Source organism: Bos indicus, chromosome 17 (assembly GCF_029378745.1).
Source record: "Bos indicus isolate NIAB-ARS_2022 breed Sahiwal x Tharparkar chromosome 17, NIAB-ARS_B.indTharparkar_mat_pri_1.0, whole genome shotgun sequence".
Taxonomy (NCBI): Eukaryota; Metazoa; Chordata; class Mammalia; order Artiodactyla; family Bovidae; genus Bos; species Bos indicus.
The window spans coordinates 61,075,971-61,087,577 of record NC_091776.1 but is presented as its reverse complement, the minus strand read 5'-3'; the positions used below and the strand labels follow the sequence as shown (position 1 = coordinate 61,087,577).

Genomic DNA, 11,607 nt, shown 5'->3' with positions numbered 1-11,607 from the left:
GCCCCTGTGCTGTGCTTCTTGGGGCGGCGGGGACGGCGGGGCGGCGTCCTTTCTCTTCTCAGGTTTGAGTTCCGACCGTTCACCCGTGCACCCTCCTGTTCATCCTTCTGTCTGAGCGTCTATACAGACACGCAACTGCCAACCCACCCACCCCTCGTCCGTCTGCATGGTCATCCATCCGTTTGTCCGTCCGTCTTCCATTTATCCATTCATCCACATATCCATCTATCATCCAGCTATCACTCCCATCTACCCATGCATCCATCCACCCATATCTGTCCATCCATCTAGCCATGTGCTTATTGAACACCTACTTTGTTCTGGGTCCTATTGTAGGGCTCTGTTAACCACCAAGTCCTACCCTCACCTTCCCAAGTCCTACCAGGGGTGGCGGTGGGGGAAGACAGATCAATGCAACAGAGTCCCTCCCCATCCGATCTTACCCAGAGCCTCCACTGGAGACAAGACTCGTGCCATGCTTGGGGAGAGGAAAGCACATAGCCCTGGAGTCAGAGGCCTGGGTTCGAATCCTGTCTCCAGCTCTTACTAGTTACGGTACTTCTCTGTGCCTGCATTACCTCAACTGTTAAAATAGGTAATGACGTAAGCAGCATTTCTCTGCGTGTGTGTGTGTGCGCGTGCGCACGCTTGGAGGAGGGTGAGATTCACTGCAATGGTGGCTATGACATTGCCCACGTGGGGCCTTACACACTCAACATTCATTCATTAGCAAGAATTTATCAGATATTCAAAACATGCCAGGCACTGTTACAAGGTCCTGGAGATACCTCATAACAGGTACCAAAAAAAAAAACAAAAACCCCATGATGTTTACATTGAGGAGGTAGATAAATAAACATAGTGTGTATGATGTTGGTAAATGCTCTGGAAAAACCAAAGCACAGTTGAGGGGTGGGAGTGGGTTTGCTGTATATATGTATATGTGTAATTTTTTTCGGGGGCACATTGCTTGCACTCGCAGCTTGCGAGATCTTAGTTCCCCAAACAGGGATAGAAAATATGCCCCCTGTATTGGAAGCACGTGGAGTCCTAACCACTGGACCACCAGGGAATTCAACTTTTTAAAGTTCCACATATAGGTAGAAGCTGGAAAGACTCCTGTTCTGGGCAGGTTTCTCTGAACTGACTGATATTTTAGACTCTATCCCTCCGGGAAAAATTCTGGGGCCAGTCAGCTGGTAATTCCCCATCCCTGCCTGCCCTTTGCTGACTCTTGTCTCCTGGATTTTTTTTTTTAATACTTTTAATTTTGTATTGGGGTATTGCTGATTAACAAACAGTGCTGTGACAGTTTCTGGTGGGCATTGGAGGGACTCAGCCATACACGTGTATCCATTCTCCCCCAAACTCCCCTCCCATCCAGGCTGCCGCATAACATTGAGCAGAGTTCCCTGTGCTGCACAGTAGGTCCTTGTTGGTTATCCATTTTAAATATAGCAGTGTGTGCATGTCCATGCCCCACAAATTCCCTAACAATCCCTTCCCCCGCATCCTTCCCCTGTCTCCTGATTTCAGGTACATGTGCTGTCTCTCCTGGCTGGAAATCAGCCTGTAGCCATGTCAGTAGGGCGGGTTTTCCCTGAAATCCCACCGTACCTGCTCTTTGTCAAGGTGGGGGTGGAGGCTTCCCCTCTGCAAGCCCATGTGGATCTGTGTGTACCCCGAGGGGTTAGAGTGGTTCTCAAACTTGGGGCTCCAAGTGTCCCAGGGGCTGCTATAGGTGGTGCAGGGGTGTTGGGGGTGCTCCCTGCAGGACCGAGGCAGCCCCGGCGGTTCCTCTTCTGTCTGGTTTATAGGCTGGCTTCAGTATGTGCTGTCCTTGCAGACAGGGTTTTGTGTTTGAGAGGACTGGCTTGACGTAGAGCAGAGCTGAGTGTCCATCATCGGTTCACACCCACCCGCACCGGGACTTCCCAAGTGGTGCTAGTGGTATAAAGAACCTGCCTGCCGATGCAGGTGACACAAGAGACACAAGTTTGATCCCTGGGTTGGGCGACCCCCTGGAGGAGGACAAGGCAACCCACACCGGTATTCTTGCCTGCGAAATCCCATGGACACAGGAATCTGGCAGGCTACAGTCCATGGGGTTGCAGAGAGTCAGACACTATTGAAGTGACTTAGCATGCAGGAACAAGGGGCTCACTACCCCACTTCTAGTGGTTCTGTGATACAATTATTCTGTTATCAGGAAGGTCTTCCCAGTAGAAGGAGGCTGCCTTCCCGTCTGGTTCTGCCTTCCCAGCTGGTCCTGTCTCTACTGGAGGCTGGTGTCCCATCCCAAGCCCCTCTCGTTCAGCACGGCTCTCCCTCACTGGCTCCCTGACATGCAGAGATGCCCCCTCCTGGCACACACGCCCAGCAGGAGTTGGAGTCCCGGCCTCCATGTGGGGCCCCAGGGTTCCCAGGGGCAGGGGGGCATGGAGGAGGTTGAGAGCAGGGGTGACAGGAGGTTGAGAGTGGGGGATGGGAGGGAGGGAGGGAGGGAGACAGTCATAGAAGAACTCAAAGAGGAGCTTTGTTTCGATAAAAAAGCACTTCTTATGAAAATGAAAGTTTGCACAATAGAAGAGTAAAGGGAATTCCCCGGTGGTCTGGTGGCTTGGACTCATGCTGTCACTGCTGAGGGCGCAGGTTCAATCCCTGGTCAGGGAACTAAGATCCCACAAGCCACAAGGCATGGCCAGGGGTAGGGGTGGGGATGGATTTAAGAAAAGTGAGTAAGGGTAGGCTTTGGGCTTCCTGAGAAAAAACCAAACACTCAAAAGAGTTCAGTTCACAGCCTTGCTGGCTACTGCCTTTCCGGCTGCTGCACACACTGGTCTCAGGAGAAACCAGGTTAACTGACTGGTGTGGGCCATGGGCTCCCAGCAGACACAGAACACTATTAACAATGAGGCGCTGGGTCGTGCTGCAGAAAACTCCGGTCCTCCCAGGGTTCATCCGGGTGGGGGAGGGGTCCTCACTGGGACAGCCCGTCCATGCCCAGCTGCTTCTTGAGCTCCACCAGCTGCGCCAGGCTGATGTTGCTGCCCCCACAGACAATGACCACGAGGGAGGACAGCGGGGTGCGGAGTTTCCCCTCTCCTTGCAGCTTCTGAATCACGTTGCTGTAGACGGCGGCCAGGGCGGCCCCACAGGCAGGCTCCACCAGGATCTTCTCATCATCTGCCAGAGGAAGGGGTTGGTGGGGGTGGAGCCAGGAAACCTCCGGGCCACTGGCGAAGCCATGGGCTGTCAGCCCCGGCCACAGACTGGTCCTGGATCACCCCACCCCCACCCTGCCATCATTACCGTCCATTGACCTTCTAGGGCCTGAGTCAGGGCTGAATTTCAACATCAGCGCTAACGCCGCTATGCTTGTAATTTCCTGAGCACTGTGTCAACGTCATCTGAGCAAGAGTGCCGGCACTGATTGGCCAAACTAACTCCCAGTACAGGAGAATTAAATGGCAGCATAAGTGAGTGTGTGTGTGTGTGTGTGTGTGTGTGAGATCCCTGTTCCAGGATGAACCCCGTCGAAGTCCAGCTGAGGGACTTCCCCGGCGGTCCAGCTAAGACTGTGCTTCCCGGCACGCGGTGCAGGTTTGACCCCTGGTCGGCACGAGGTGCAGGTTTGACCCCTGGTCGGGCAGCTGAGATCCCACGTTGCTGCCGTTGATCAGTTGCTAAATGGTCTCTGACTGACTCTTTTCGGCCTGATGGTCTGTAGCCCTCCAGGCTCCTCTGCCTGTGGGAGTCTCCAGGCAAGAATACTGGAGTGGGTAGCCATTCCCTTCTCCAGGGAATCTTCCCAACCCAGGGACTGAACCCGAGTCTCCCACATCGCCCGTACTGGCAGGTGGATTCTTTACCACTGAGCCACCTGGGAAGCCCATGCTATGTGGCAAAAATAAAAAAGCTTATCTGGAAGAGTAAAAGGAGAATCAAAAGGATATTTTAAAGAGTCCAACCTAGTCACAGACTCACCTCTGAATCCAACCCTGAGGCCCATAATTTCCTTTTTCAACTGACTACATTGCTCAGAACCACATTTTACATACTCAGTTATTCTCCCCTGCTCTTACGTTATTTGACTTCTATCATTTGTCCCCTTGGTCTTCCTGTTTTAACCCCTGGCCTGCAGTAACTTTCATTAATGGGAAGTTCCACAGACAGACAGGAGACAGAATTGCGAATGACATCCCTTGGTGTGCCAAACGGACAGCCACATAATCCTTAATCAGCAGGGTTGGGTCTCAAAAGGACTTAGCACATACATACCCACAAACTTCTCAAGAGCGGCCACAGCTTCCTGGTCCGAGACAACTTCAGAGAAAATGGGATGTTCCCGATAAACCTTCATAGCCTGCGCTGCCACGGTGGTCACGCCCAGGGCTTTGGCAACACTGGGAGGGACAAAGATGGAGAAAAGGGGAAAGAGACAGGAGAGAGGAGGGAGGCAGACCATGTGATTACCTTCTGGCCAATAAGAGGTAAGTGGACATACCTGTGTCTTTAAAGGAAAAGTCAGCTTCTGCCCTGACTTCTTGCCAGATGGAGTGTGGATGTGATAGCCAGCACCTAAGCAGCTATCTTGGGCCATAAGTCTATATGATGAGGATGATGGAGAACAAAATCAAGGGTCCTGGGCCCCTGGCTTCATGGAGCTAGACTTTTTTATATGAGAGGAAATAAAGTTCAATTTTGTTTAAACCACTGTTATTTTGGACTCCCGTATAATGGGGCTAAACCTAATATTAGTCAAACACCATGTGGGAAAGGTTTGGGGCTGGGATATGAACCCCTTGGGAGCAGGCACTGTGTTTATTCACCACTGTCTCTCCAGGATTGACCAGTGCCTTGCACATATTAGGGGCTCAATAAATGGTAAATTAATGAGATGTGTTAAACCCTACCACAGAGGAACCCAATAAAGGATTGTTAGCCTTTTCACGCGAGGAAGTGTGATGTTCATGGTACAGAGTTGCACGGACTTGAGTTCATTAACAGCCATACCACTCACTGGTTGTGTGACTCTAAGTGACCAAAGCCTCAGTTTCCTCACCTGCAAATGGGGCTGGCATAGGGATCTACCTCGCCACCAGCACCGAGGGGGGAGCTTCCCCCAACACTCGCTGAATATAACGACAGCCTCCCTGGCTGCTTACCTGGTAATGCAGGGCAGGGTGACGAGCTTGCCGGCCTTGGTGGAAGCGTGGAAGCTCTCTGCTCCGATGGTCTCCATGGTGATGACGGGCACGTCCCTCCAGCCCACCTCTGCCAGCCCCTGAACCACTCCGCACAAGAGGCCTCCGCCCCCTACTGCCAGCACGATGGCCCCTGGCTTTTCGGTCATCGTCTCCTTCAGCTCCTTCACGATGGAAGAGTGGCCTTCCCTGGAGGAGGTGGGTGGGGAAGGGGGGCGCAGGTCAGGGCTGCGCTGCCTGGAGATACCAGGCAGGGGTCCTGAAGATGCCGCTTACCCCCTGTTTGCCCTCATCCCAGGCAGCTGATGGGCCTTGAAGCTGGTCCCCTCAAACCTGACTCTACCCTATTTCCAGCTGCCAACACCTGCATCTCCACCTGTCTTCCTGTGGCCTCTGGAGCACTGTGAATGTGGCGGCTGGCAGTGCCAGGAAGCGAAACCCCCAGGAGCAGCCCTCACTCCATTACAAGAATCAAGAATTACAGGAATCGATGCATAGACACTCCTTGCCCAACATCCTCTCCACGGGTTCGACAACCCTGGTCATGGTCCATGCTGGCTCCCAGGAGCCCCAGAGGGATTAAGCTCCACCCGCCCACAGTGGTTACCGTCCATCAGTACCCTTCCTTTCTCATCTCGCTTCCCCAGTCCTTGAATAGGTCACCTCCCAAGTCAGCTGCTTTCCCTGAGATCTTTGTCTCAGGTTCTGCCTCCGGGGGCCCCAGTCACACACACACACACACACACCCCTGTGTATCTGAGCCCAAGCATCTGCCCATGGTCCAGGAGAACAGGCACTGGTGCACGTGGGTGTGGGCACCAGCGGCCGTGCCTGTGTGTGTGCTTCTGTGTGCTGTGCACACACGTGTACGCTGCTGTGCATGATGGCGTGTACTGGGGCAGCTGTCCACTCAGTGGTGTAGACGCATGGTCACCACCCACCCCGGTTGACTGGGGCCTCCACATACCAGATGAGGGGGTCATCAAAGGGGGGGACATAGACCCAGCCTGAGTTGTTTTTCTCCAGGTCCTTGGCCACTCTGATGGCCTCATCCAATGTCTGCAAGATCACAGAGAAAGCGAGAGGGATGAGGGGCCGGGGGACTCGGCCCGGTGCCCTCTGTGGCCCCGGCTCCAGGTTGGTACTCACCTCACCCACCACTTTGACCGTGGCGCCCTCATTCTTGAGCCGCTGGATGGTGAGGGCAGGCGTGGTGCTGGGCACGACAATCGTGGAGGGGATGCCCAGCTTCCTGGCAGCATAGGCGGCTGCCATGCCTGCATTGCCCGCTGCCAGGGGTGGAGGGTAGACAGTGTTGGTGGGGTTGAACCCCCCCCTGCATGAGGGCTGGCCACCCTTTGGTATTCTAAATTGGAACTTCTGCAGATGTTTGCAATGGCTCATTGCTGGGGAAACCAGGGCTCAGAGAGGTGGAGCCCCTGACCCCAGGACACACAGCAGAGGACAGGATGAGGCGTGCAGGCCACTTACCTGAGGAGCAGACGAAATGCTCGCAGCCCCGCTCGGCCCACTGCGGAGACAGAGAAGGGAAAGGGTCAGGCCTGACATCTTTTCTCCCCAAAGAGACTAACTGGTTCAGGGAAAGATGAAGGAGAGGAAGGTCACTGATGGCTCTGGCATCAGTCCACGAGGGGACCCTCCAGACTGACGCCCCTTAACCAGAGGAGGTGCCAACGGAGGGTGCCTGTGGGGAGTCAGCAGGGCCCAGCCTGGAACTCCTAGGATGTCACATGGCAGCGGCCCTGCCCTGTCCACAAAGGGGATCTGCCCGGATGAGGCTGTACCATTTTGCAGAGGTGTCCGATGCCCCGGATCTTGAAGGAGCCGGAGGGCTGGGCACTGTCTAGCTTGAGATAGACCGTGGTGCCAGCCACTTTAGACAGAGTCATGCTGTCACGGACCGGAGTTTCCATGTGCAAGGGTCTTCCTGACATCATTGCTGGGAGAAAGGAAGGAAACCCAAAGGATTAGGGGAGTTGGCCCTGGTGCCAGCTGCTGCTACTCAGTAGGCAGTGGGGCTGGGAGGGACCCTGTCCCTAACTTCCTAGGAAGCTGAAGACAAGCCCCAGATTATAGCATCCTGGAGACCTGAGTTCAAATCTCAACTCGGCCACCAACTTGACATCGGACAAGCAATCTCCCTTTGGCCTCAGCTGCCTTATCTGTAAAATGGGCAGAGGTCATCTTCTCTCCTCCTACCCCTGCCCACCTCCGGCCCACCCCAACACACACATACATTATGCTGGGAAGCTATTACCATCAGAAATAACATCCAGGGAATTCCCTGGAGCCCCAGTGGTTAGCACTCTGCACTCTCACTGTTGAGGGCCTGGGTTAGATCCCTGGTTGAGGAACTAAGATCTCACAAGCCGAGAGGCATGGTCAAAAAAAGAAAAAGAAATAACATCTAGACCTTGCAGCTTTTGAAGATTATGAGGTAGAAATAGACTCGTGGGTATTGACTCAGAATGAGCGGCAAGATTATGGCTAAAACAGGGGCAGGGTATCAGGTCTAGTTTGTGCAAAACCTGCAAGGATGCATGTGCACACCCACAATCCATGTGTATAAGACATCTCAGAAAACACACAAGAAACCCATCAGGGTAGGGGGCCCCTGGGGAGGACTGGCTCACAGCACCTGCTTCTGTACCATTTCAATGTTTTGCTGTGTGCATGTTTATTACATATTTAAATGACACATCTTTCAAAACTAATCTCTGAGAGTGAAGGAAGTCAGAAAGAGAAAAAGGAATATCATATATCAATGCATAGATATGGAATCTAGAAAAATGGTACTGATGAACCAATTTGCAGGGCAGGAATAGAGACTCAGACACAGAGAGCAGACTTGTGGACAGCAGGGGAAGGAGAGGGTGGGACGAATCGAGAGAGTAGCGTTGACATATATACATTACCATGTGCAAAATAGACGCTGGTGGGAAGCTGCTCTGTAACACAGGAGCTCAGCCCAGTGCTCTGTGATGACTTGGGAGGGTGGGATGGGGTAGGGGGATGGGAGGGAGGTTCAAGAGAGGGGGATATATGTATCCATACAGCTGATTCAGGTTCTTGTAAGGTAGAAACCAACACAACATTGTAAAGCAACTATATTCCAGTAAAAACTTAATAAAAACAACTAACCTTTGGAAAGCTCTGTACCCATTAGGGAAGGGTATTTTTACTATTTTTTTTTTTTTTTGGAATAACTATTATATTATTTTAACAATCACTTATAAAGTGATTACCAGGACTTCCCTGGTGTTCCAGTGGTTAAGAACCTGTCTTGCAATGCAAGAGGATATGGGTTCGATCCTTGGTTGGGGAACCAAGATCCCACATACCGCAGGGCTGATAAGCCGGCACACCACAGCTAGAGACCACAAAGCGCAAGAAAAGATCCTGCGTGACACAAAGATGCTGCATGCCGCAAGTACGACTTGAGGCAGCCACACAAGTAAATACATATTAAAAGTGATTACCATGTGCCAGGCATTTTCTTAAGTTTTACAGATATTAACTCACTTAATCCTTCTACCAACCCTAAGAAATGTCCAGGATAATTGCCTAATGTTATTGTCCAGTTCTCCTGTTGAGGAAACAGATTCTGATTGAGTTTTCCAGATTGATCACTGAGCAATTCCTACCCCCTCCCCCGACACCACTTATGATGCAACACTGAGGCTTTTCTAGGTGGAAGGTGGGGTCAGGTCTACATTTCCTTCACTTGAACCCTGAGTCGGGGTTGGGGGGGAGGGATGGGGGGAGGGGCTGTGACTGCAGAGGAAAGAACACTATGTGACTTCTTCCAAGCAGTGATGTGCTGGTGAACGTTTAATGATAGCCTCGTCAAAGGGAAAGTAACCTTGACTTCTATTGTCTGCACGTCTGTGACATTTCAAGCTACTAACAGGATGTCACTGAACAGGGAGTCGGGAAGAGATGGACATTGTCCACTACTGGGAGCCCTGTGTCATCTGGCTGTAGCCCAGCATGGCTCTCAAGGCTGGGTCATACAAGGTGACCGAGCTGCCAGGCAACTGGGAAGCTCCCTGCATGAACCCAGCTGCCAAGATGGGAGCAAGCCCAGGAGGCATGCTGGGGGCTGCAGGAGGTGCCCCGCCGAACATGTCCAGCTGATATCCTAGCTGATGGGCAGACATGGCGCCTGACTTAGGGAAGACACTAGCCCAGCTACTGTTATCAGACTGCAGCCCCTGAGAGAGACCCAAGCGAGAACTGCCTGGCTGAGTCCAGTCAAGCCTGAGCGTCATGACAGAAAGAATTCACCTAGCATGGGCTCGATCCCTGCTCTGGGAAGATTCCACGTGCCGAGGCTCAACTAAGCCCCTTTGCCACAGCTACTGAGCCCGAGTGCTGCAACTACTGAAGTCGGCCTGCCCTAGAGCCTGTGCTCCGCAACAAGAGAAGCCACCGCAGTGAGAAGCCCGCACACAGTGGCTAGAGAGTAGCCCCCATTCACCACAACTACAGAAAAAGTCTGAGTGCATCAAGGAAGACCCAGTGTAGCCAAAAACAAACTAATTAAAAATTTTTAAAAAAAGAAACTGCAGGATTGGCTTGTCAAGATCACACAGTGAGTGACTAGGGGAGAAGGGATTTTTTTTTTTTTTATGGCCGTGTCTCATGGCTTGTGTGATCTTAGCTCCCCAACCAGGGATTGAACCCGTGCCCTCAGCAGTGAGAGCATGGAGTCCTAACCACGAAATTGCCATGTGATTACAAAGAGAAGAGGTAAGATTTGAACCAGGGAGCCTAGGCCCAGACTCCAGGCTTTCTCCAGGACACAGTAGCAGGGGGGAGGGAGGGTGTCTGTCTGCATGGATTCTGGGTGACTGAGAACCTGAGACCCTGCATGCCACAACTGGCTAGAGTCCCCGGGAGATCCCACGTGACACAAAGATCCTGTGTGCTGCCACTGAGACCCGACCAGCCAAATAAATAAATAAAAATTAACTTTTATTAGGACTGGGATTGTGGTTAAGACTCCCCGCTTCGAATGCAGAGGCAAGTGGGGGGGTGGGGGAGGTGAGTGGGGTGGGACTGGTTGGGGAATTAAGATCCCACATGCTTAAAAAAATTAACTACTCTTACACATAAACTAAATACAACCACCTTAAGAGGGAGATTCTGTTATTATTACCTCCACCGTACAGATGAGGAAACCGAGGCACAAACCTGGCAGTGAACCCAGCCAGTCTGGCTTCAGAGCATGGGTTTTTACGCTCAACTGACTCGTCCTCCCTCTCTTGCCCAGGGAAAACCCAAGGTGGACGCAGACACTCCAGTCCAGGGGATGGAGGTGTGGATGGATAGGGTGGCTTACCAGAGAAAGGTGAAGAGCTGCGCGTCTGAGCCTCAGGCAAAGGAGGAATAGACTGGAGATGGTCTAGATGGACCCACTGGATAGCCGGTCCACAGACATGAAGTGTAGGAGGGGTAAGTGTGTCTTCAGAATTGTCCCAGGTGTTAACGGGTCGGGGCTTTATTCCCCCCTGGAGCATCTGAGCAGCCAATGGGACACCAGGACCGGCCACACCCCGGCCAGGCTCCGCCTCTTGGCTCTAGACTCTAGGGGCTTCCCGGAAACGAACAACGCCCCTCTCTGTAGCTGGGTTTTTCTCCCAGTCCCACTAGCCACGCCCCTTCTCCACCCTCAGCTTCATTTCAGAACAAATACCTACTTCACCACAGCTTTTAGGAAGCTGCCAGAGAAGGGTGTGAAATAATACACGTATCTTGGCTAGCACTTGCTTGGTGCTCAGTGGGCAAGAATCAAATCGGGAAGGAAGTGCATGCTATTATTATCCCCATCTTACAGAAAAGGAAATTGGGGCATACAGTAAGAGGGATGAGCTAGCGCTTGAACGCAGCAGGGTGACCCCCAAATCTGCAATCTGAACACAGGTTTTAACTTTTATTTATTTATTGAGTTTAGAAACTCAAATGTTTGTGCTGAAAAGTGAAAGAAAAATAAAGAATAGTCACCCATATGATGCAACAGGACTGGTTCTTAACCATATCAGTTCAGTTCAGTCCAGTCGCTCAGTCGTGTCCGACTCTTTGCAACCCCATGAATCACAGCACGCCAGGCCTCCCTGTCCATCACCAACTCCCAGTTCACTCAGACTCACGTCCATCAAGTCAGTGATGCCATCCAGCCATCTCATCCTCTGTCGTCCCCTTCTCCTCCTGCCCTCAATCCCTCCCAGCATCAGACACTTTTCCAATGAGTCAACTCTTCTCATGAGGTGGCCAAAGTACTGGAGTTTCAGCTTTAGCATCACTCCTTCCAAAGAAATCCCAGGGCTGATCTCCTTCAGAATGGCCTGCTTTTAGTATCAATTTCATAACAGCTTAC

General features: G+C 52.2%; 1 protein-coding gene across 1 annotated transcript; it reads right to left on the bottom strand.

Moving 5' to 3' along the window:
- Positions 1–2,535: 2,535 nt before the first annotated feature.
- SDS (serine dehydratase) lies at positions 2,536–10,731 on the bottom strand. The gene is made up of 8 exons (XM_019978022.2): positions 10,573–10,731; positions 7,013–7,167; positions 6,699–6,738; positions 6,357–6,496; positions 6,175–6,266; positions 5,169–5,396; positions 4,282–4,406; positions 2,536–3,186 (listed from the first exon to the last, which is right to left on the bottom strand). The coding sequence occupies exons 2-8, from the start codon at positions 7,163–7,165 to the stop codon at positions 2,981–2,983; spliced, it is 984 nt and encodes a 327-aa protein (XP_019833581.2). The 5' UTR covers positions 7,166–7,167; positions 10,573–10,731; the 3' UTR covers positions 2,536–2,980.
- Between the last annotated feature and the right edge of the window lie 876 nt (positions 10,732–11,607).